A 26,131-nucleotide genomic window follows, 5' to 3' on the forward strand; every position below is an offset into this window, starting at 1 on the left:
GATTTTAAAGAGACAGGGGAGGCAGCTTCTCAGTGTGGGTTGGTGGCATTGTCCCCACAATGCTCTTGGACCATATAACCCTGAAGGTAAATGCCCAACATGTCACTTGTGTGTTGTGTCTTGGGAACATCTTCTCCATGTTCCTGACTAGGGCTTTAGAGTATCCGGTGAGGACTCTGCCCGTGAGCATCTGTCCCAGAACAAGAAGAGACATGACACAGGAGGGGCAGACAAAAGTGACAGTTTTCACCTGAGCTGGCTCCTGAAAGTGTTCTATAGATGTGACACAAGTGCATGGCTGCAGAGAGCTTTAATAGGGCCCAATCCCATGACAATCTGAACCATCATTACATGAGGTTTCAGATGAAGGCACTCCAAAGCAGAGTGCCTTCAGTAATTTGTGTCAGTGTGTGCCTGGAACAGGGCTGGGATGATGCAGCCCAGCCCTACTCCCAGCATTGTTTTTAGAATGGGAGGAGGGGAAAGGGAGTGGCCAGTGCTGGAGGATGGGGCAGGTGGATTGGAGGCCCCCCTCAAGGTGGAGAGGAGGCTCAAATCCACTGACCCCACCCTCCAGTGCCAATTGGGCAACCCCCAGAACAACTCCCTTCCCCCCCCCTCCCATTTTGAAGACAGTGCCAAGGGCTTGAAGTGGGGAGGGGTGAGGCTGGCAGAGAGCAGCTGCAGACTCATAGCTGCTCTAAACTGAAGCTAGATCCCCCAACCCCTGGTACCCAACAGTGAATACCTGTTGGGTCTGGGGGATTGTGGTAACTCATGGTGCTTCCTGGGAAGTGCCATGAGTTACAGGCAGAGAGCTGCACTTCTGTCTGTGCCTTGGGGTTTTAACCTGCACCATGCTGCCTCAGTGACTGAAAGCTCTTGGCTCTGTACGTCACTCAACTGTGAAGGCCATGATGTAAAGCTGCGCTAAGTCAGCCTGTAGCACCCATGAGTGTTTGTGCATGTAAGACCTGTGCCCCCTGTGGAAAAGCATCCAGGCACGAATGTTTCTGTATTGGCCCTGGCAATAAAGGAAGAAAGATGGCTTTGTTCCAGGGTCAGTAATCCCAGCCTCAGGGCAGGCAGAGCTGAGTCCCTGCCATTCCTTGTGGTGTGATCATTCTGCGACAAATTCTTCCTCTTTCGAATAACCCACTGTCCTATTGTCTGGAAGGTAGCCCATCTTTGTATTGGGCAGCATGCTTGTGAGCTGGAGTTGCTGCCCTGAACACAAGCAGCTCAGCAGTGCTTAGCAATGCTGCCTTGCCCATTGATCTTTCCACTTTTAGTGGTCAGTACTTTTAAGCCAACAAAACATCCAGCAGGTGACCAGAGCAGGGCCCCCTTTGTCCCAACCTCTGAGCCAGGATTTGTGACCCACTGTCTTCTGAGGGGTGTGATTGGTTCCCTTTCCCTCTCCTTTCACTGTAGGAAGAATGGGCAGACTCCCCCAGGCTACAGACAGGCAGCAGAATATCTGAGAGCCTGCCACAACTCTCAGGACTGTGAGGCATCAGGAGTACAGTAGCCCCAACTCCAGCATTCATTTCATATCTCCAGTCTGCAATTGCACTAACTCTTTCTGGACTTCTCTTATCACAGCCGAGCTGCACTGGAAATCTGCCTGGATTCAGCTCCTCTCGCATCCTCTGGCTCCCGGACCTTCAAGAAGAAAATAGGAAACTTCTTTGCATTCAAGAAACCCAAGTCCACCAGGGTCTCCAAGTGTGAAAAGGAACCTGAGGGGAGCCCAGTGGCAGCCAAAGGCAGGAAGTCTATGCTGAGTGACATTTTAAGGTCTTCAAGTAAGGCAGGGGAAGCTGCCAAGCCTCTGAGCAAATCTGAAGAGGGTGGGTTGGCTGTGGAGCCCAGAGCCGATACAGAACACAGCCAGACCCCCGATGCTGCCCGCAGGATCAGGCCCAAGTATTCCAGAGAAGGCAAATCACAGTCACTCATACTCCTATCTGGGGAGGATGAGGAGGTGCTAGGAGTGAAACATGAAAAGGTAACTCCCCTACCCTCTAATCCCCAGAGAACCCATGCTCCTGGAGATCACTGCCCAGTGCTGTTGTGTCATTAGTATATTGACTGTGGCATTTCAGGCCCCACTCCTCCCTGCACAGGGCAGGAGTGGATCCAAGTGTAGCTGGATGACTGATTCCCTGAAGCCCTGGGGACTGGGGGCCCTTGGACCATGCCATGTGAGAGTAGCAGCTGGGGACATTTTTTGAATCCCCAAAGCAGGTAAGGCAACTCCTTCTTTCCCATCTGTGCTCAGCAGCACCTCCCCTCCCATTCCATCTCTCTTTCTACTTATGTCTTTGGGTGCAGGAAGGGGACATTCACTTGCCACTGTCCTCAGGTGACCCAGGAACAAGAGAAACCCCAGAGCTGCTGCTGCTCTCCTCTAGCTAGGGCTCTGGGAAGTGACTACAGGGAAACCAGGCTCAGCTGGAGACACTGGAAGCGGTGGCAGTGGGCAGGTTCTTCTCCCAGCTCAATCCTCCTGGGTGTTCCCCACCAGCCCGGGGTACTGCTCCCTGGGGTACTACTACCTTAGAGGAGGGGAAACCTGCCCGCTACCACCACTGTCCCCAGCTGAGCCCAGCTTTCTGTGCAGCCACTTCCCACAGTCTCGGCTGCAGTGGGGCAGGAGTGGCTGTGACATTGGCTCCTTCCTGTGCCCTGGGGCATAGGTGAGGGGAATGAGTGCTGAGAGCAGTGAGGGGAAGGGAGAGCTTCTTACCTGATTCAGGGACTTACAAAGTCCACGGCATGGTCTACTCAACCCAGTGTTGGGGAGAGAGGGGCTAGGGGGGGAAGGATACAGCCACCCCCTGCAATGCTGGATGCTGCTTTCACATTCCCCTCTTCAAAATCCTGATTCGCCTCTGGCAGGGGGATTTGGCCTCTGGCTTTTGGCAGGTACATTGCTGAAGTAACTCTGTGATAGAGAGCAGAAATATGGAGATGGCCTTTGCTTGAGATTTATGTCTTGCGCTAGAGAGGAGACAGACCTGGACTAGACAAGGAAGGTAAAGGGCTAGCTTCATTAAGCTGGTTCTCTCTGGCTCTCTCTCTCTGACTGTCCAGCCTCTGCAGCCTAAAGTAGCTACACAGGGGCAAATGTGATCCCATGCCCATTGTTGTCATTGGAGAGACTCCCGTTACTTTCAGGAGTGATGGATCAGGGGCAGGTAGATGAATGGTGAGGGATGAGGAGGTGATGGATCAGCCCTGGCTTGACATAGATGTTCATGGAAAGGGCTGCTGCCTTACACCACCGACAGAATCTGTTGCATTCATGGAAGACATGAATACAGGTGGGGATGTGATGCTCTCTTGCTTCTTTATGTCTGTAAAACAGTAGGGAGGTTTGGGTGATGCCAACCAGCCCAGATGCAGCTGAGCCCCATTGTAGTCCTCACATTGTCCCAGTTTGTAAGGTATAACAGGATAAGAGGGAGACCAAGGGGAGTCCCATGGCAGCCAGTAGTACAGACTTAAGCTTACTCCCAGTGTTGAGGCTGGACTGGGGAACACAGGCAAACACAACAACCAGAAAATGAGCTAATCACTGGGCTGGCAGGTTGTATCAGAGGGAAGTGGTATTGACTGTAAATCTGTTGCCAGTTGGGGAGGGAGGGGAGATATCTAGAGAGGCACAGGCACCAACATTATGGCTAAGGCATCGTGGCACTTGTCTCTTGGCAGCATGCCTCAGACTAGGTAGGATAAAGAAAGGGACAGTACTTGCTTAGGTACCTGAGGCAAGACCCTTGCCTTCTTCCCTCCCTTTTCAATGGGTAAAAGGTGTATAGTATAGAAGGGACCCTATAAGTCCCAAGATTGGCTAAAGGAGGATTCCTGGATTCAGGCACTGTGAAAAACAGCCAGCCATAATGGCAGCCGGTATAGGGGGGCTTGGGGACATAGCACAGAGGGCATACAGGGAGAAGGGGCAAGGTAAAAGGTGTGTGTTGGGGTAAGGACACAGCACTGTGGAGATTCCAACATTGCAGAAGCCCAAGGGGCAGCTCAGGAGGGGCATCATAACTTAGCCAGACCCCCACAGCGTTTGAGTGACACCAGGGTCTGTAGAATGGCCTGCAGTTGGGATGGCACAAACATGGTTTATAGTTGTGGGCTACAGACCTCGTGCTTTGCCTCTGAGAGAGAATGCAGAATCTTACCCTAGCATCCCATTACCTAGAGCAATGGGTCTCTAGCCCCACCAGTCTGCACACTACTCTGTCATTCTCAGCCATGAGAAGCAGCCTGATGGACCCCCTGGCTTTGCTCTGTTTGTCCTCAGAAAAGGCACTTTGAGAAGAGTGATGGGGAGATCCCCAACTCCTTTGAGCAGCGAGTCCATGTCATGCTCCACCGCATTGGGGTCACCAAGGTCCTGTCCTCTGAGGGCAAGAAGAAGCAGGTGAGCTAAGCCTCTGTGTTTTTCCAAGTCCCACGTGGCCATTGACACCTGCAGGTCTGGTTGGGGCTGAGACAACATTTGCAGTATGGCACAGACCATCCCACAGAATGGCATGGCCCAGAACTGAGCATGGTCTCCCCCTCCCAAACCTCTTTGCTAAACTCAGTCACATGGTCTTAGAGGAAAATGAAGTCTCCTAGTAAGTGATAGTCCCGCAATTAGAAACTCAACTGACAGTGAAGTAAAATCCAAGTGGAGCAGGCTGACCAACTGTTCATAATAACCTGGTTAATGTGCATGTATGCCATTGCCCTGTCCTGGATGGAATTAGAACAAAACCTGTGCAACAGGGGCCTGATGCTGCTAATGTTGATTCTGCTTTCGCTGAGGCAGTAGAGAAGGAGGAGCATTCTGTTGCTGTGAAATGGTCATTCGTTTGCTTTTGTTTGTTCCCTCCTTGGTAACTCCCTTTTGCCTGCTAATAATAAATGAAAGTGAATGAGCATAGAGATTGGGGAGGAAACATGCCTAAAAATTTGTGCCAGTAGTATGTTTACTTCAACAGCTGGCAAAATAATCAAGTGACTCATTCTGGCATCTGACCATACTCTTTCTCAGATCACCTCTTTAAATTAACATTAAGTCTTCTGTAATGCATTCTGTTCTATTCTGGCATGTATTACCCGATTCAGATAACAGTGTGTTTAGAGATAGAAGTTGCTCCGTAGTCCACTCTTTGCCTGTGGAGCTGTGGGGTGTTACAGAGCAAAGTGGTCTACCAGATTGAAAGAGGATGGCTGTTGGGACCATAATGCAGAAAACTGGGATAGTTAAAGTGTTTGCTGTGGATGGGCAACTAGTAACTGGAAACTAGTCTGTAAAACTCATGAGTTGTAGCCTCTGGTGGGCAAGGTAATAGTGGCTTGGGCACTTTATTTGGAGATTTGAGAAATGGTTTGTTTTAATATGGCCACCCTGATTTTCAGCAATAGTTTCTCATTGCTCATGCACAAGCAACCATGTTTGCAGGCAACTGTAGACACTAATGGTAGACATATAGCTAGTGTGAACATCTGCAGCTTGTTGTGAGCACAGATTGAGAGGCCTGATTGAGTTATGCTCCTATGAAAATTTGCAATGCCATGTAACAATATGGGCAAAGATAGAACTGATCTATAGATTTGCTTTGAAAGGCTGAAGTGTTTGAGGCCAAGAATGGAAATCAGTGTAAAAGAGTGGGTGTCTTTGGAAAGGAAATGCACACCTAACAGTGCTACAGCACCCTTAAAAGGATCTTGCAGCACCCAAAGGTGCCTGGTTTAGGTACACAGAAACCTTCAAGTTTTTTTCCTGCTCTCCTCAGAATATTTCAGACTTTGCTGGGAAAGGAAGGAGATTGGGGAAGCTGCTTTGCCTTCCTCCCTGTGGACATAAGTGTCCCTCTTCTCTAGGGATCTCCATTGCTACTCCTATGTGAAGGCAGTAGGTGGGCCTCTCAGTGGAAAGGTTTGTCTAATGTATGGAAGGAGAGCACAACAGCTGTTTCCTTCCACTGCAAGGTTTTAAGGCAGGGAAGGAGTTCCCTTGCAGCTTTGGGGGCACAGGAGTCCTGGATAGGCCTTTGGCTGCCTTCACAGTACAACCATGAAAAGATAAATAGCAGATTAGCAACATGTAGTGGCATTGCTTACAAGCAGTGTGAATTAATCTAACTTGTGACCCTGCCTCCTGAACACTACTTAGCATTTGAAGCCTGCTTGATGACTCTATCCTAGTTAAGTTCCCCCAAGCTGCTGTGCTTGGGTGCCACCGGAGCGAACTCAGATGCTTGCCTTGTTTTCCTCTTTTCTCATGAGTATTTCTTTGGGATTTGGGCAGACCCATCTAGAGCGGTGATTCTCAACCAGAGTACCGGGGCATCCTGGGTGCTGCCAGATTTTTTTGAAGGGCGTCACAAGGTGTGATGAGATAAGCAGATAAACTAAGCACGTAAACCAGGCTCAGCCTTGTCCCTGCCTGGACAATCCCCCACCCCTACTGCCCAGGCCCTTTGTAAGGAAGTATGCACTGTAATATATAAATTAGCTTTTGAAATTGGGTGCCACTCAGTTTACAAAGTTATGGAGGGTGCCTTGAGTCCAGTTAAGGGTGTCTTAAGTCCAGAAAAAGTTGAGAACCACTGCTCTAGGTTGTTCTGGACACCCAGCCTATAGGTTATTTCTTCTCCTTGTGAACTCTTTCTCTTCTGCAGCTATCTTTCTGCTCTCTCTTCAGATCACCTTATTTTCCAGGTCCCTTTAACTGATTCATCAGGTGATCAGTTCTCCTATCAGGGGACTATATGAGAGCTATCATCCCACATGGAGAAATCTAGGTTTCCTGGATTGGCCACCTTCTTTAGCATATCCATGAAATCCCACTCACCTCACCCAGATATTGCTATGCTGCATGTGCATAAATCCTTTGATCATATGTTCCCTGCCTCCCATGAGTGTCTCTGGAAAGAAGCTAACCTTTGAGATTTGGTAGTAATCAGCAGAACATTTAAGAGGTAAATTGAGCCATACGTAATATTTCATAAACGAGAGCATGCAGAGATTCCCACAACCTTCACAGGGGGCTTGAAGCAATACACATTTGAGTGGCATGCAGAGTAGCAGATAAAAGCAACTCGTTAGGTCTTTGTCTTGAAGCTCAATTCAACGTGACTGTTTTGGTGTCACATCTTTATACAACCCACATGTATGCCCCTAATTTTTCCAGAGAGCCTTTTGCTTGCCACCACTTGCCACATTTTTAATGTAGCAGCACAGCCTGTGGTCATTCATACAACGTGTCAAGATCATGCATTAATGCCACTAGTGCCACTCAGGCAGCCTTGCTCACATAGATGCTCAGCTATCAGACTCCTGACATCTTGACAGCACTGCCCTGAGCTGGAGAAAGGTGACACTATCCTGAGTTAATGTGAGAAGCAGATGATGGGGATGCTTTGTGACAGCTGCTGCAGAACACAAGGGGCAGGGAGCAGCAGGGTTATTTCTCTCTCATTCTCTACTTTAGCACGCTCTGGTGCTGGTGGTGGAGCATCTCCGAAAGCTGATAGGTGTTGGATTTCCTATTGCCATGAGTGTATCTCCAGAACATAGATGCTTTGAGGGAAATGTGCAGCCTTTCTATAGAGATAATTACTTTTCCCCTGAGACCTACTTATTTGTTTTTCACTAGGATAGTCCTCTCTCCTGGAGCATTAGTATTGTCCTTGTGTCTACAGGCCCTCATTGACGGGGATCTGGGTTTTCCATTTGCTGTGGAAAAATGCAGATTATCTCCTTAATGAAGAAAAATGCAGATTTTCTCTTTTAAAGGAGAAAATCATGGATTTTCCCCTTTTAAAGAAGAAAAACACGGGAAGTGGTGGGTTTTCCTTTGCCCGCTGGCCACCTTCCTTTGAGGAGTGAGGGCTCCCCAGCAGGGCTGTGGGGTCTGTGGCTTGTAAGCGAGGGGCAACAGCATGGGCAGGAGCAGGGCTGCTCAGCACTAGGAAGCAGCAGGGGGGAGCAGCTGCAGCTGGGCCTGTGTTCTGGTGAGTGAAGCGGGTAAGGGGGGCTCTGATTTTTCCATGATAAAAACCCCAAATCAAATGCCAAAATGTATAGGTATTTAGAATTTATTTTATTATAATGACTGAGGCACTGGTAGGCTTCCAAATTGCTTAAAAATTGTAAATATATCAATAAAACATTGTGTTCAATTTTTATATATATATAATGATATTTCATTTTAATTGAGGAAAAACACAGATTTGAGGGGTTCTAATAAGAGAATTTGTGTTTTTATCAGAGATTTTGCAGTTTTTAAACAGAAGAAAACAGGATCCCTGCTCATCACAAAGGCATGGCTCTCCTGTAACTAATGGATTTGGGCTTGAGAGGATAAGCAGTCCATTTGTGGTCCCAAGAGAACATGTCTTAGAAGTTAGAGTTTCAAAAGACGTATGACGTAATTCAGTCCGTCACACAACCCATATAAGATTGCTCCCCTTATATGTGCTCCAGGGCTTTACACTGCCTGGTTTTAAATGATGCACATGATGGAGTTTCCCTCTCTTCCAATCGCTCTGTTTTCCTTTGCTGCATTTTCATGCTATTGCTTTTTTGCAGCACCTCATTAGACCACCCCTAATGACTTCTCTGCCATCTCAGGGCCAGATTTATAGCCCACACTCATTGTTGGAGGGCATCCCATTAATATCACCAGGCTTTGGACCAAGACCTTTGTGTAGAAGTTTTTGCAATTTGCATGGCCTCTCCCTCATCAACATGGTATTCAGCAAATTTATTTAGAAGCTTGGTTGTTTAACCTGCCTCATAGGTGGCACCTTTCTAGCTGCTTTATCTCTTTGAGCTTCCCTGTCTCTGTGATGGAGAACTCAGAAGTACACTCAGCATTCTCAGTGGAGACAAACCTTTGCTGCATACAAAAGAGCTGTTGCCTTCCAGTTCCTGGATGGTAATGTATCTGCACTGACATTTGATGCTACTATACTCGCATTATAAACCCTTAACTAATTTGCTGCCCCTTTTCTCTTAACTGTTTTTCAGGCTGCGACTTGCCTGCCTCTTTGTGCTAGTCTTTTCTTCCCAGTTTAGAATGAACTGCATTTTTCTGACTGAGGCTGATTATTTCTTGTCCATGAAGTCCAGGGGACCAAGGTTCACATCCTCTTTAAGTTTAGCATGGATGTCAAGCATAAATAATATGCTGGATTCTCATGGCAGTTGTTTATTTCGAGACTTTTTGTTCTTCATTGGGCACCTTCTTGCACTGAGCACTTCCTTTTTTTCCAATCCCAAGACCTCAGAGAAGGTTCTCCAAGCCCCTGTGAAGTCATTTGTAAAATAAACTTTCACAAGGCTGGGTAACAAATGCATTATGAAAGCCCAGTTATCTCTGCTGCATTCCCTTCAAACAGTGTGGGTCTGATCCACTGACAGAAATAGTGTATGTGGTCAGCACCTGTCAGGATTGGGTTCTCAAAACCATATTCTGTGTAACATTTCCTTAAACAAATGCATGTTCCTAGCAGTTCCCTTTCCTTGAAAGAGCTGCTCAGACAATCTGTTCCAAGCAATCTCTGTTTTTACATGTCATCCTTTAGGGAGTTGATTTTCCAGCCAGTGGCTGTTCTCATGGCTCATTAACTTCACAGGTACTTACAAATTCTTCCCTTAGTAGCTAAGTAAAAGCTCTGCTCTGTCCTTGCCTGCCGACTTTAAGGGAAGCCCTGCTATATCTGAGTCTGGATGATCTGTAAATTTGAACCTCATCACCTCTTTTCGCACAGGTAGCTCCACTTCTTCCATGTGCAGCCCCAGTGCTGCTCACCTTGTGACAAGCATCTTGCCTTGGCCTTGGTCACTGGAGAGCTCTAATGAACAGCCAGTTCCATTTTCAAAGCCTGCTTCAGCTTCAGCAAGAAATGCTGAGATGTTACACTGCAGCTTGGCCAATTGTGAGTGTGATCTCTTTCCACAGAGGCATTTGCTCTCTGCCTCTATGCTGTCCTCTGCTGTGATTCCAAGTTGGAGAAATTTCAGCATGATTTCCGATGTTCTGCCCATTGCCCCATGGTCACCTTTGCCCTCTGTGGATGCCCTGTTGAGAGATATAAAGGATTCCCTTTCTTTGCACCTGAGGATCCCTGGCACTGGCAATTGGTTATGGTCAAAATTCCATCCCACACCCTGAGAAAGCAAATCCTTTTATCCACTCTGTTCCCTAGATTATACAGCCACTGTTCAAGGGGCCTTTCTTGGGTCCTCATGATGCCAAAATATCTACTGGACAATAGAAAAAAGGACATTCAAGGAAAGAGGCTTCTGAAGTAGTGAGCATGGAGATAATTCTTTTTATTCTTAGTCAGTGGCAAGGTCTCCTAATATGGTTTCTGTTTTGGACCAATTGGAGATATGATCTCATTGGCTGGAGATTTCCAAAGCACCCAGGTAAGTTAGGAGCCCAGTGATACTGACTTTCACTGGCCCATAGGCTTCTAAGATTCAAGTTCTTCTTTCCTGAAGAATGTGCACATTTTCTCCACACAGGCACTCATTTAATCAAGGGTAATAGGCTTGGGGGGAGAGAGTCTCACAAAAATTAGCTAGTATGAAGTCTTCTTTGATATCTGTATCAATCGCACTGTGCGGATTACTCAAGGGCTTGTTTTACTAAAAGCTGTAGTTAACTCAGTCTCATGCTGTACATGGAGAATGTCTGTGAAATGGAACGGTGAAGGAGAGAGTGTTTTTTGCAGGAAAGGCCAACAGTGTCCCTAAGGAACAGTCAGGGTTGTATGTCAGGACATATATGTGGGAGGATCCTTGAGACCATGAGAGGACATGGAGCCCTGAAAAACGTGCTCAATTTTGCCCATTCCTTTTTGTCTCCATTGCTCGCAGATGCAGTAGGAAAGGGCCTCTTGGGTCATATCCAAGCCAGCTCTCTGGGTTGGGCAGTCTAATTTCAGTTACCCAGTGAATGTTGTTCCCGCCCATCTACAGGGAGACTACTGCAACCATTGGGGATCATCACTGCATTCAGCTTCACCTGATCTTTGCCTGCTTTCTCCCTGTAGTTAGCATGTGGGTAGCTCCAGAACCAGTCCTTTCTGCTTCTTTGTGCCTTGGGATGAGGAGGTTCTCCATGGGATTGGTTTTCTCTCTATTTGTTTTTTTGCAGAATAAAGATGGTGAGATCAAGAAGGCTGGTTCAGATGGTAAGTCACATCCGATCCCCTGGCCCCTTCACTGAGGAGCAATCTCCATCTGAGCAGTCATGTTCCAAGCCAAGGCTGTGGAATTCCAAGACAGCAGTCAGAGCATGTAACTTATATCCTTGGCTGGAGTTGACATTTGCTCCTGGGGAGACATCCCAGCAATGCCCCCTGTTGCAGCCCCAAGCACAGCTCACCTGGGGGCACCAGCAGGTGGGAAGGCCATCATAGCCAGAGCACTTCAAGGCTTCTGGTGTTTTAAGTACTATGTTGGGTAGATCCATTTTGAGCAGTCAGATGACTTCGTGTTCATCAGTGGCTGCTTGAACCTTGCCCAAACTAGCACCACTGCTGGTGGAGCTGTATAAGCAAGAATGGCAAAAGAGGACATGTTTGAAAAGAACAAGGTAGTAGAACCAGGCACTAAAACTCCTTGGGGGTGGGCAGAGGCTGCATCTGTGTACATTTTACTTTGCATATGGCTGCTTTCTGTGCTGGGGAGAGACTGTGCCAGGAGAGGCAGGCTTCTGTGAATGGAACTAAAGATGACACTGGTGTGTCTAGGACATGCCACCAGAACCTCTCGCTTCACATTCCCAGAGTCCCTGAGGCTGCTGCCATTGTAGGGGTTCTGCTCCCAGTTGCTCAGATGTGAAGCCACTTTGGGATACAAACAAGCTTTCCAGTCCTGGGCCATAGCTCAGATCAGGCTAGATGCAGAGATGATTCTTTTAGGGTCCAAGGCTTGCAGTCCTGACCTCCCTATGTGCAGCCTTGCTAGGTTTGCCTCCACAGTTCTGTATAAACTAAATCTCTAGCTGGAGTCAGGAGGGAATTTCCCTTTTGAGTACCATTCAACAGCCCTGAGCCATTCCTGGGGTGGGGCTTCAACTTTCTGGAGCAACCGCTGTGGATAAATGCTGAGACAATAATAGATAAATAATAGGCCATGGCTCTCATTCTATATGGAAGGACTTGTACTGAGTTCTGTCTCTGGCACAGTCAGTGGCAGAACTTATACTGACTTCACATGGAGCACAGATTTCCCCATCTTCTCCAACGTGAATAATGAAATGCTGCCTTTTGAGGCCTCTGTACATTTTTCCTTGAGGGGTATGCTACAAGGGGTTTTATGGAGCAATATTATTACCACCTCTAGGCTTCATGAAGCAGGAACACCACTGAGTGAGCTTCTCTGGCTGCGTTAGGGAGATCAGACTAAATAATCACAATTGCCTTTCTGGCTCTATCATCTAAGAAAGTAGTGAAATTAATGGTGCAACCCAGCTGGCTTTGGTGTAGCAGTATAGTGTGTTACCCAATCCCCTGCACAATGCCTCTCTGGGGCATTGATGCCTCTTGTCAGAGGGAATCACATTGGTATGGACCAGTAATGTATTAGGTTAATTAAAATGATTAATGAGCAGATGTCCTTTAGCAGACATTTTTAAAGCAGACAGATAGCTTCACCCTTTTAATGATAATATATGAAAAAAATGACAAAATTCAAAAGCCCTGTATCCAGCAAGTTAGGTGATTTCTAGAGTGGTCATGTAGGAATTAGAGTAAGTAAAAAAAAGATCAGTCTCTTTCCCAGAAAAGGTAAAAACAAAGAAAAGGTCTTGCTTCTTTGAAAACATTCTCTTTTTTCAATTTAACTTATTTTTTAAAGCTTTTGTGTTGTTTAGAGAAGAAAATTAACACATCATCTTACTGCCTCTCTTATTTTTTCCCCCTGTGGAGAAAGGGGAGAGAGAGATAGTATTTTCTCACACATAACACTCCCCCAAAATAAAACCTGCACCATGTTTTTGAAAGGCAGAATGTACAAAAAAGATTTTTCTGGAGTCATGGTTGACTGTGTGACATAGATAAAGTCCTCCTGGGAACAGAGTGTCCAGGAAGTATGGCATCCCAAGAGACCACCGGAGTGAGGCAGCAAGAGATTCTCAATGTGGCTGGAAGTTCCTGCTGCTTCACTCAGGCTATCTCCAGGAATGCCACGCTTCTTGCACACTGTTCCCAGAAGGACTTACTCTATGCCACATAGGTTAGGCCCCAGACCCTTGCAAGAGCAGTAGCAAGACTGTTAGTTCTTTCTTGTAACTAGTTCTTTATATCGGTTCCTGTAAATAAAGTGTTGTTTCCACATTACAAACTTCATCAAGATAGAGCCAGCAGCTGACTTGCTGCTTCAGGCGTGAAGTACAGTATTTAGCCAATAGTTATGGCTGTGAGAGGAATAATACAGGAGTCTGCCCTTTAGTTTGCTGTGCCAGACAAAGTGGTGGCCATCTCTGCAGCTGTATGGTATGCACAGTTGGAAGGACTGGTTTAGGGAGGAAAGGTGTATACTGTAGGCAAGAAAATACGATATCTTATTATTACACGCACACACACAATTTTTATATTTGTTATTGCAAAATTGTTCATTAAAAGTGAAATAATGTAACTCAATTGAAATATTTTCACAACTATTTTAGGTTAGAAGGAGTTGTCATGGAAAAATGTTCCCATGGAAATTTCTTATCAGCCCCAGAGCAAATGTTGTCTTGGAGGGTTCTTCAGGTTGGGAATCACAGAGAGCTGGGACTGCTATGAGATGCTGAAAAGCTACCTTCCTTCCAGCCTTATCCAGCTCACACTGAGGTCAGGGACAAAAATGTTCTTGACTTGAATAGAGCTAGGATTGGGTTTACTGCTACCTAGGCCTATCAATTAATCAGCAGTGTCAAAAATCTGGCCTGCAGGCCAGCCCTGTTCTGCCAAGCCCTATCATCTGGCCTGTGATGCTGTCTGTAAGTCTTAGACTGGATGAGCACACCACATGTAGCAAGTACCAGATCAACTTGACACATCAGATCCAGTCTGTGAGCCCAATCTGAACTGTATCCAGCCCATGAACTGGCCTTGTGGGCCAGATGAGTTTGATACCCCTACTATAAATGAGTGCCCAGCACAAGTGACACCTAGTGGCCAGTAGGAGAGAATTTTGGTCTGTACTGCTAAATGTGCAGTTCCCACTAGGTTTCTCTGGGGGACACTTTAGGTATTAACACGTAGGGTCTCTCTTTGGACACGCATTCCCTGTCACATTGGTTCTTACAGGTGACTCTTTCTGATTGGGCTTATACCCCTTCCCACACAGGCAGGAGGAGCGCTTGTTTCAGGTCACCATTTGTTGGGGTACCACCAGGCTGGAGAGACACAGGCTTGGGGGGACCTGGTGGCTGCCTGTAAGTGTGTGTGGGGGGGGGGTGCCTGTTCCCCAGAGCACCCCATGGGATGACAAAGTCAAACAGTCACAAACTTCTCAAAGACCGTTTCAGACTGGACATAAGGAAGAATTTCTTTATAGTCCAGGCCCCTGAAACCTGGAACAGACTGCTGCCAGAGGTGGTGCAAGCACCTACTCTGGATTCCTTTAAGAGTCAATTGGATGCTTATCTTGCTGGGATCCTGTGACCCCAGCTGACTTCCTGCCCCTGGGGCAGGGGGCTGCACTCTGATCTTCCAAGGCCCCTTCCAGACAGATGGCTTCATTCCACAGGGTATACCAGGGGTGGGCAAAATAGGGCCTGTGGGCCAGATGTGGCCCACCATTCCATTGTGTGTGGCCTGTGGAGGACCTACAAAGTTTACAAAATTTATTATTTATCTGGTCTGGGCTCCCTGTCAAAGATGACAGTAGACAGGGGCAGTAGGACCCAGGGGAAGCCAGCAGGAGTCAGGAGAAAAGCCAGCTGGGCTGGGCCCACCCCCACCTCCAGCCCCAGGAAGTGCCTGCCTGCTGCAGCTTTCCCTGCACCTGCCAACTCCAACACCATGTGGCCCGGGGCTGCATCGCTGGACCAGGGAGCAGGGGTGCAGGTACCCTAGGACCACGTGTGTGTGTGTGTGTGTTCGTAGGGCAAGTCCCACAAGCACCCCCCACCATACACATGCATCCACACACCCCCTTGCACTGCCATACATGCAGACCCACACACCCACTCCCTCTCTCACAGCCCAGCCACCCTCCCCTGACACGCATCCCCCTACAAACCCACACCCCACACATCCACATATACCCACATGCTCCCTCCCCCACATACCCACACCCTCATAGTCCCCCACAAACTTATACACACCCTCCCATGCCCCCCACAGCAGCACTCTGCCTGAAATAATTACGCACCCCTGGAGTACACCCACTGTGGCAGGGTACCACCATCACAGAGTGGTGCGGGAGGGGGCCTGAAGATTTTATCCCCACCTCTATAAAACCTAACTGTGGTCCAGTTCCCAAGCAACATAAATCAAAAATGGCCTTTTTTAGTGGAATAAGTGTTCCACATTGAGGATTATGCTATAGAACAGCAGCCCTTTACCTTCCCATCTTAACTTACTGTATGTAACATTCCTGTGTAGTCTAGGCTATGCTGTGGCTTGGTCTATCTCCAAAAAGGACACAGGTCCCCTTGACAGCCTGTTCACATCCCTTATCCCGCATCAAGAGCCTCAATTTCAAATCTGCTGAGCTGAAGTCAGTTGAAACCTAATTTCAAGCAACTCTAGCTGAAGTCAGTGGCCTGTGAGGATACTAACACCTCTGAAAATGAGCCTCAGATTTTCTTTCATCTCTCATTGCTAGGCTATTTGAGGTAAATGTTTCCTGATGCAGGGTAAAGCCGTTTCTTCTCTTTGCAGGCAGTTACTTATTGTGCTTTCCTATAGTCTCCCTGCCCTGAGGTTGAGCTCAGTAATTATCCCAGAGGCTGATTTTTTTTTTTTTCAGTAGTTGAATCACTTGCATTGAGACCCTGCAGAAATGTAGAAGTAGGTGAATCTCAGGGTCTGTCTCCATTTGAATGTAGAGTAAGTAGTGCAGAGCAGGGGGTATCAAATATATGGCCCACAAATAAGGTATAGTGTAAATTCCCAGTACAGTAGCTATTCCAAGGGAAGCCATTCTTCTGCAAGTGTTCCCCATTGACTGAGGAGTCAAATGTCAAAGGCACCGAAATTCTGGCCAAAGAATGAGTTATTCCAGAATAGCTCCTGCACTTTCAGAGTGTTTTACATTAAAGCAGGTTGGATTCTGTTAAACAGGAACAAGGCACTCTTATTTTCAAAGAAGGGCATCCACACTTGGAGTTATGCAGGAGGAGAGTTATTCTAGAGGGAACCATGTGTAGCAAAGCCCACAGGTTTCAGTCAGATACAGAACTGGGTGTATCTTTGGGTCAGAACCCAGCTTGCTTTTTTTTTTTTTTTTAAGGAGGTCTGATTCTGGAACTAGGATGCTTTAACTTATATTTTCCCTGGGAGAGTTTTAAAGCTTTAATAAGTGACTGTACTAAGCAGCAAGCAACAGAGCTCTTCCTTGCAATTCATATCCATTCCATGTATCTTGGAGCCAGAGCTGCTAATTTTAGGGAGCAGGGCTCTGTTCTCATAGGTCTTGCAGAGCCTGCTCAGCCAGGGTCAAGGAAGCTAGAAAATTGTTTCTTGTGTATCAACAAGAGAATTCTTTGCTGAGCTGTGCAAGCCCACTGTAATCAATAGGACTGACTGCCTTGGGGTCACTGAGGGAAGGGTTTGGACTACAGGTTGTTACCAGTAAAGAAGCCTGAGAGAAAAGAGCCCAGCTTGATTTTTCAGATCCCTTGGTGAGCCTAGTGGACTGGCAGCAATAAGGGAAGCTAATTTCTTGTGTATGCTTGGACCTGTTGGATGTCATCCTTGGGGATGGCAGTGAGGGAGCTCAAAAGGTGGGGGGGGGGGTGCTCTTACAATCGCTTGCCTGAGCAGAGCTGCACCTTAAAGATGTGTCTGCTGTTTTCTACGTGGCATATTCTGACAATAGTGTAACTAACCAGGGAGGTGGGGCAAAAAATCAGAAGCAGCTGTGCTCCCAGGCTGGCCTCTGCAGTGTGGCCAGCAGTGCGATCAGTCATGCTGTCCATGCAGTGCTTCCACTCAAGGTGCTCAGCTGTCACATTGCCACTCTGACTTCTGGGTCTCAACTCCAAATGCACTGATGGGTAGAATGGATAGTGGAGGGTGGGGGGGGTGCCCTTCAGTGCTGCTCTTTGCAAGTGAATGTTTCTTGTTTCTAGGTGACATTGTGGACAGCTCTGCAGACTCTCCTCCCCCCTCCCTGAAATCACGAACTCACTCAGTATCAACAGGTGGGTCTGCTCCTCCCCCCACTTCAGCACTCTGCTATGTACTTAGGAGACTGCACAAGGGTGATGGGAATGTTGGACATTCAAAGTGGGAAACACAGGCAGTGCTAGTGCTCCCAACAGGACAACCTGAGGGCAGAGAATCTGCACTGGACATCTGGGTATGTCCTTGGGCCCAATGTTGCTCAGCCTGCATGGGCAGGACTTGCTCCAGTTACAGCAAGGTACTGCTGTCCAGTCTACCCCTGCAGCTTGCAAAACACTATCTCAAGACACCTCTGTGGCCAATCTTTTTCCTTCAAGGAGGTTGTGAGGATTAGTGCTTTCTCTGAAGGCCATTGTTAATGGGCGTCAAGCTCTGCTGAGAATGGGACTGGCTCCCATTAGTTAAGAGCATGAAAAGCTGCACCAGACTTTGCTGGTGTATGCCAAACTAGGTGCATACATGCGTTACATACATCTTTTCCTTGCTTTCCTATTCAGATGCCTCTTTGCGAAGTCGCCCTGCTGAGACCTTGGGCCAAGCAGCAGTAGTGGAGCAGGGCAGCAGGCCCAGTGAGACGCGGCTGACCTGGAAGGCCTTGGGGAAGCAACTAAATGCTGAGCTCAAGGGCAAGTGTTCTGAACTCCATTCTCCCTCCAGGAGTCCCTTTGTCATCCAAGAGCAGAGCAGCCCCACCGAGAACCAGTCCAGGGAGACCTGGAGCAGCAGCTTGCCCAGGACTGGAAGGATCCCTCCAGTGCCTTCACCAAGGAGAATTAGCAATTCAGGAGACGCCAGGGCAACCTCTGAACTGTTGAGTTCACCTGCAGCTGTAGACACAATTGCCGAAGGTACAGGAGTGTGGGGTTGTGGAGGCAGAGACTTCTGGAAAAAAAGGGGGGGGGGGATGGAGGAAGTATCATTGCATTCTGTAAGGCGGCAATCTAAAGTTCAGAAAATGGGAAGTGCATGAGGTGCACACATCAGATAACTGATGAAGATTTTCCATGGTCCCTCAAGAATCAATGCCAACTCTAAAGCAGACTGAGGAAGGATAAGCCCCATGTGAAGTCATATGCTTAAGGAGGGTTGAAGTCAAGAGCAGCTTGGTTCTAGTTCTTCTGTACACCATCCTCATTTCTAGATCACAGGATGCCAGTTCCTAGAGCAAGGCTGCTTGTCCCTGCATAACAGAATGCCTCTGAGAGCTTCCCCATAGTGCCCTGCATCATGTTACAGGTGCTTACTTCAAATGGTTCAGGAAGCTTCTGTAGACATTCCTCTCACTGCCTTGCCAGTGCAGTTGGTTCAACAAATGGTCACCATGTTATTTCTGGGCTTAGAGTATGTGTTTAGTTGTTCTGGGTAACCTTTGCTTCTCTCCTGTAGAAAGACATTAACCTCTGCTTCTATTCCAAGCAAACAATGGAAACAAGAAATGAGGTACCTGTAGCAAGGTTTAGGCCCCAAAGGTAGCTGTTACCCTCCCTGGTGGCCGCATGACTCCTGCCTTCACTCTGGCTCCTTTTCCCTTGCTCACCACACCATGCCTTGATCTAGTTGGTTGACTGGTGAAAGCGAGGCCTCATCCACTCTCGGTCTGTGGGTTCTTTCTGAACCCTGCTGATCTCTCTTGTGTTCTTAGGCACCAAATATGGCCCTCCTGGCGCATCCGTGCCCCCAGTGCACTAATCACCTTAAGGGCTTATGTTATGGCTTCCAACCTCCCCTGCAGCCATGCCCGTGCCTCACAGGTGTCACCATTCATTCGCTCTTACCTGATGGGGCCTGAGCCTTTTGGCCTCTGCTCTTCTTCTCTTGCTGGACCCTTAGCCTAGGCCCACTGCACTGGATATGGTTTCTGGGCTTTCAGCCCTGGTCCCACCTACTTTTGATTGTGGGCACCCTGGCCCTGGTGTCTGCCCCTCTCGGGCACTGGGCCCCCATCCCTGTCTCCACTCTCCTTGGATGCTGGCTTCATCCAGTGCTAGGCCACAGCCTCTCTCTAGGCTACAGCCCCCTTTTGGGCTCAAGACTGCTCTGTTTCCCAAGTCCCCAGCCCCTGGCAGGGCTCAAAACACTCTCATGCCCCTCAGGCACCACTGGGACCCCTCACCCCTGATAGTTCTTTGTTGTAATTTATACTGGTAGTCTGGGTTGGAACTAAGCCCTCTGACTATCACACGGACTCCAAGCCTACTGGTGGTATAACAAAATTCTCCCCTGGCCTGGATCATATCCTTGGTAGCAAGCCTTCAGTTCCTTACTTGCATTCATAGGGAATGCCAGGAGTCAGCTGGGCATTTTCTTGCAGTCTTCCAGATTGGGAGGTTTTTTGTCTGTAGTTTGCAGGGCTTCTAGCCCTGGGCTTATGTCTCTAAGCATGGCCTCTTCTGGTCAGGTGATGCCCCAACCACCCACAGGGGCTTCTCATTAGGGTCTGATAGCTGGTTTCCATGGCAGCTTACAACTGTTGCTGTAGCACTGTCTTTGCTACCCAAGCTAGGCTTTATTGTCCTATTGCAGAGCAGCAGCTAGCTCTGCAATAGGCAGTCATATCCTGCCAAGACAATTCTACCAAAGGACGGAGAGCTACAGTGAAAATGAAAAAAAAACAAACCAAAAAATCCCCAAAGCAACCCAAATGTTGCCGCCCCAATTCCCACATTGCACCTGCTTCAATTCAAAGGAAAGATGTTCTAGAAGATGAAGCTTTGCATGGCCTACAGTCTGCTTATTCCCCAAGCCTCACCTGCTGTGCTATTGCACTAATCAGTGTTCATTATTAACCTTTCATAACGTGTAATCAGCTTTCATATTTTGGTTCCACATCCCTTGTTCCAGGCTTATAGAAAAGAAGTTTCTTACCAGTAACTAATGTTCTTTGAGATATATTGTCCCCATGCATGTTCTCACTTGTATTTGTGGGCAGTCCTGAACTTTGGACTGGAGACTTTTTGCCTTAGCAATGCCTGTGGAGTCTACTCTCTAGCCTTCTTCCCACTTCCTCCATACTAAGGTGATGAAGGGCAGGGTGCACTTCTTGCTCCTTGTTTCTTCCCAAATGCAGAGTTCTACATAGAGTCCACCCTCTGGAAGGGGTAGGGGCACTACATTCAAGAGCTTCACTGGTTGGTAGCTTCCTTTTCTGCTTTGAGCAACTATCCACGGGTGCATTCTCATTTGTTGGTGACTCCAAAGCAGTATCCCAGGCATATCTTTAAGTCTTCAAAGTGAAGTATGATTGGGCGATTGCTTTGCTGAACACAGCTTCTAGTCTAGAGTCCTTTGCATTAGCAGAGTGTTTTGTGAAGACATGAAAGGCCTTACTACTTATAGAAACACTACAACTGAGGCCATGGAGGTAGACTGAGTAGCTCTTCTCTGGCAGTTTTGTGACAGTTTCATGCAATCTGATCTCTAGTGGGCTTACCTATGGGCTGTTTATGCTGCATCTTTAGCACTCTTAGCTATATCTATAAAGAGCTGTAGGGATTTACAAAAAAGCTTCGTCCTGTGCAAGTACTAGGCCAATGACCACTTAACTTCAAGCACATATACAGTAAACTTCAACTTGGGGTATGCAGCTTTGGAAAGAAAACTGGTAGGGAGACCTGATGGCTCAAGTGAACTTCAGCAACCACTTTAAGCAAGAATTTGTGGTGGATCCTGAGGATGACCCCTTCAGGGAAGAGGGTAGTAAAGAGGGGATCCATCTTGAAGGCGTGGATCTTGCTAACCTTGCTTGCAGAGATAAATAATTGTTACCAAAAATGCCATCTGCAAGAGAGGGGGCAATTTGACATGGGCTGAGACCCAGCTTTCTTGTTGGCAGCTACTACCAAAGATAATGGGGTAGGACTTGAATGCAAATGCTCTTCCTTTATGTGAGACCCTATATTTCACGTCCACATGCTTTTCAGTGAGCAGAACGGGGGTAGGCGTGCACCACAGGACATTAAACCATTTGAGGATGACATGAAGCTGGTCCTGGAAATGTAGATACAAATATTTGAAGCAGAATACCAGCATTTGTTATCTTCAAAAAACTCAATCTATGCCAGACTGGTTGATCCATAGCAGGTGACAGTGGTGATAGCACAGTGAGTGCTATAAACTTCACTGGAGCCCAAACAGGGTTGTGGTTGTGAAGCCTCAGAGCAGGAAAACAGGGCCAGCTCCATGGTGTTTGGTGCTCAGCAGTTGTCCTCAAGGTCCCTAACAGGCTGGGAGAGCCTGAACTCTAGAAGTCTCTGGAGGGTCTTTGATAGGCTGGGAACTCTGAGAGAGATGAAGAGTGTCCAAAGCAGAGGATGCACCAGGCTTCTTATTTGACATCTAAGTTGGGCTTCCATTGGGGATGGAATTGAGTGGTGCACTGACACTGCTTTCTGCGGTACTGGGGACAAGAAGGATTTCTGGGGTGCAACACGGACACCAGGAATGGGCATCAAATGCTGGAGCATGTCCCTTGCAAGAGGGACAGCTTCTGAAAACAGGAAGTTCTAGAGATGATGTTTGAAGAGCTCTCTGGTCAGGAATAAAACAATAGGCCAAAAAGGCAAGAGAAAAAGCCTGGGTCTTGAACCTGGCTGAGTGGCTAATATGTCTAAGCCATGTAAAACAGGGAGTGAGGAGGAGATGGAGATGGAGCTCAAAACTGCCAAATCCCTGGCCCTTAAAGAATTGGATACCTTCAGCTTCTAAATTGGGAAGAAGAGGGGGGAAAATATAAAATAAAATATAAATTCAGGTATTAGTGGGTGCTGGCTTTGAATAGAGATTTGGCTGCAAATGAAGACCAGCAGAGTGCTCCATCTCAGGCAGGCAGCTGAAAGGAATGAAGGAACAGGGAATGTGCACCATCTTTTAATCCCTCAACAGGGGTGTCAGAGAGCTCTGGGGTGGAGCTCGCTCTAGACAAAGGCTCAGGAGTGGAGCGCACCCAAAAATAAGGATGTGTGTGGACAGTTAGTCCAAGAACATAGAGTTCAGTGCTGTTGTGAGATCTGACTGGCACCTTGGGCTTTCAAGTATGTGGTGTCAGTGGCTCAGCATCACATATGGAGCTCATAAATAAATGTTCCCTTTCCTACTGCTAGCACTTTAGACTCAGGCTAGGCTTGGAGAGTTGAGCTCAACTCTCTCCTTCATACTGTCATTACTGGTAATGAAGTTTTTGCAGGCCAGATTCTACCCTTAGTGAAACTTCTGAGAGTCCCATTAAGCTGCATGTCTTTGACAAGGGCTGGTTGGAAGTTGGCACACAGTTCCATAGCTGCTGAAGCCACATAGATTCCAAGCCCCCTCTGCTGTGGCTAGGCTGACTCTTTAGGGTCCGCAGGAATGAAAAGCAGCCCTCCCCTTATTTTAGGGGAAGTCTACATACACACTGGCTTAAACAGAAGATGGGTCTCAAATAGGTTGAATTTATGTGGAACCTCACACTCTCCTTTTTGCTAGAACTTAGCAAGGCAAATGAGGATGCAAACCGCTTTATATTAAATTTCTGCCAGCCATGTGCAGGGAGATGGCACATGTCACTGCAGTCAGCACCTCTGAACCTGCTCTCTGGGTCTCTGTGTGCTTGTTAGCAGTCCCATCTTTAGCTCAGTTCACTGCATGTGTGGGTATTAGCAGCAGCTCCTGGCTGGATTCAGTTTTGCTTTTGTTTGTGGAACATAGTGGGTGGATTCTACAGCTACAGCCAGCATAAAAAGCTGAGAGGGGAGAGATGTTTATAGCACTAACAGCTAAAGGGAAGCCAGGCTGTACACTCCTATGACCTAGCTGCATATTAGGAAGCTTGAAGTATGCCAGTTAGTCATAGTTAGTGTATATGATGGAGAATTTGAGGGGAGATGAGGAGTAGGGGGATTTCAGTTTGCTGTATCAAGCTGTTACTCAGCAGTTTGCTAGAGGCAGCTGCTTCCCTCAGATAGTATCTTCTCTTCTTTTCAGACAATCAACTGAAACTCAAACCTCCTCTGAAAAACATGGTCAACAGGAGAGCCGTTTCGGTTCACGAAGAACAGCTCAGGGACCAGGACTGCATGGCTGAACTACAGAGTAAGTATGGAGAAAAGATTTGGGATTAAGCTTGTCAGTGGGTGCATCTACATGTGCACATTTACTGCACAGTAATTCAGGTTACTGCACAGTAATGGAAAATTTCTACGCAGTATGGGTGTGCATTTACATATGCATGCCAGTACTGCCTGGTAACTATGGTGACTTACACCAACGGGCATAAATTTGATACCTGCATCGTACAGATATCACATATATGCCCGATTAGTTACTGTGCAGTAATGCACCTGTAGATGCCTTCCTGCACAGTAACATTGTGTGTATGGACTGGCTTGGGACTAACTTCAGTCCACACACAGCATTACTGTGCTTTAATGGCTGCATGTGTAGATGCTGGCCTAAAAACCATTTACTGTGCAGCAAATTACTGCACAGTAAATGCATGTGTAGACACACCCAGTATGGAGCAGGATGTTCATATATCTGTGGAATACCTGGATCGAGCCCTTGCCGGGGTTATGATCTCAGACATTTGGCATGAAGTGAGACATTCAGTTCTATTCCTTGCCTGGAGCCTAATTCTCCAAGGGCACAGGGAACAGGTCCTAGCTACTGAAGTGCTTTGTAGAGCAGCTCTAAAACCACTCCTTAAACTGTGGCTCCAACTCTTTTTACCAGTAATAAAGTGCCATTGATCCTGGATACTTGCAATGTATTTCTCAAACAGGAATCGCTAGACCCACCACATACACTGCCACCTCCGCAGTAGTTTGTGGCAGGGATGTAAGGCAAGGTAGCACTGCCACTGTTAGCTGAAGGAAGCAATTGCCAAATCTAGACGAGAGAATAGGAATATTTGACTCATACAAGTTAGGATTGAGCCCAGATGCCAGGGCAGACACTTCCACCTCAGCAATGATCCCATGGTACTTTTTCCCCACAGCAGTGACGGGGGAAGCAGTTTTCTTAAGGCGGGGTGTTCAGCTGGTGGCCTGTAGGCTGCACGTGGCCCATGATGGGTTAAGATGCCGTCCCTGGGCCCCTGCCTGGCTGCCACTTATCCCATCACCCCTGCTGCAATGGCCAGGGTCTCCAGGCTCCCTCACCCCCCTCCCTCCAGTTTCTACTTCCAGTTCCTGCTTCCTGGGAAGGGGCAGATGGTGGGAGAACACAGTGCATGTAATGGGTAATCTAGACTGTCTGTTCAGCAGTTTGCCCAACGGGGGTGGTTGGGGGGAGTGTAAGTGTGTGTGTTCATCTTGCAGGGGCTACCATGTGGTCCCTACAATCCACAAGTTGATCAGCCCTGTTTAGATCATACACTGATACCTGACTCACCTAACAACTAAAGATATTTGCACCTTCTCTAAAGTACCTGGTGTTGGCCACTGTTTTAAGACAAGATACTAGATGAAATGGACAAGTTTTTCTAATCTTGTGATGTCTCTGTGCTCCTAAACAAGAAGCCACAACTGTATAATGTATCACGGGACAGAGACAAAATAGGGCTGGATTTTCAAGCGTTTGGCAGCACACATTTGTCCTGCTGCACATATGCAAATCAGAGTAACAGTGTGTGGCATGGACCAGCTGAGCACACAGCCAATTGTCCTCCAGGTAGAGCTGAAGTAACTAAAGCAACAAAATAGATGTGCCCCTGACTGCATTTGCACACCAGCCCTTTTGAAAACTAGCCCCAAATATTTCCCTTGAGCAAACCATTGAAATCCTCTCTCAGAAATGCAAATCACTCAAACATGGCAATAACAAATATTTCAGGCAGCCTGTATGTAATATGGGACATTAGCTCTGACCTGAGTAAAGCTGCTATCACTACAGGCAGGGCTCTGTAGAATAACACCCAGGAGCTGGTACTTGTTTGATCTTTTATAGATGTACTTACTAGGGTGGTATTACAGGTTACCTTTAAACTGTCATAAAGGCACTCAAAAGAGGAGAATTCACCCATTAAAGTGTGTTAATCTGTGCTAAATACCTTCTAACGGGCATTTATAGAAATGCTCTGGCTGGTGCAGGGAGCGCTTTAATTAGAGAAGCTCTGACAGCCACTATAATTAAAGCACCCGGAGCATCCCCAGCTTGTTGAACAAGCTTTAAAGCACCCCCACTGCCATTTTTCAGGACAGGGACACTGATACATGACACTGGAGTCTGCTGTAGTGCAATGATTACCCAGTTCTAGCAGACGCGATTAATCGACTCCTCTCTGACATGCTGTAATTACAGTGCATCTGAGTGGCCTTGATGCATGTGTATAGGTTCATATATTCATAGACATTAGGGCTGGAAGGGACCTCAGAAGATCATTGAGTCCAGCCCCCTGCCCAAAGGGCAGGAAGTCAGCAGGGGTCATAGGATCCCAGCAAGATAGACATCCAAATGTCTCTTGAAGGCATTCAAAGTAGGTGCTTGAACCACCCCTGGCAGCAGTCTATTCCAGTCCTTGGGGGCTCAGACAGTAAAGAAGTTCTTTCTTATTTCCAGCCTGAAACGGTCACGGAGGAGTTTGTGACCGTTCAGTCTTGTCATCCCTTGGGGCACTCTGGTGAAGAAATATTCCCCCAAATCCTGATGAACACCCCAGATAAACTTGTAGGTGGCTACCAAATCACCCTTGAGCCTGCGCTTTTCCAGGCTGAAGAATCCCATGGCTCTCAGCCTTTCATCATAAGGTCTGTTTTCCTGACCTCTGATCATGCGCGTGGCTCTCC

The 26,131-nt window shown here is 47.5% G+C and overlaps 1 protein-coding gene and 1 long non-coding RNA gene across 2 annotated transcripts in view; one reads left to right on the forward strand and one right to left on the reverse strand.

The window, feature by feature from the left end:
* The window catches only part of CARMIL2 (capping protein regulator and myosin 1 linker 2), a 123,572-nt gene that overhangs the window by 91,569 nt on the left and 5,872 nt on the right, over positions 1-26,131 (forward strand). Inside the window, exons 33-38 of the mRNA XM_019535563.1 lie at positions 1,606-2,011; positions 4,322-4,441; positions 11,183-11,219; positions 17,318-17,389; positions 17,870-18,220; positions 23,331-23,438. Of these exons, the coding sequence (XP_019391108.1) occupies positions 1,606-2,011; positions 4,322-4,441; positions 11,183-11,219; positions 17,318-17,389; positions 17,870-18,220; positions 23,331-23,438 (1,094 nt within the window). The remainder of the gene's footprint in view (positions 1-1,605; positions 2,012-4,321; positions 4,442-11,182; positions 11,220-17,317; positions 17,390-17,869; positions 18,221-23,330; positions 23,439-26,131) is intronic.
* On the reverse strand, positions 322-21,551 carry LOC109310435. The gene is made up of 3 exons (XR_002101203.1): positions 21,540-21,551; positions 19,515-19,521; positions 322-414 (listed from the first exon to the last, which is right to left on the reverse strand). It is a non-coding gene; the product is annotated as an uncharacterized LOC109310435 (long non-coding RNA).

This window comes from Crocodylus porosus, unplaced genomic scaffold (genome assembly GCF_001723895.1).
Source record: "Crocodylus porosus isolate Cpor-Errol unplaced genomic scaffold, CroPor_comp1, whole genome shotgun sequence".
In the NCBI taxonomy this organism is placed as follows: Eukaryota; Metazoa; Chordata; order Crocodylia; family Crocodylidae; genus Crocodylus; species Crocodylus porosus.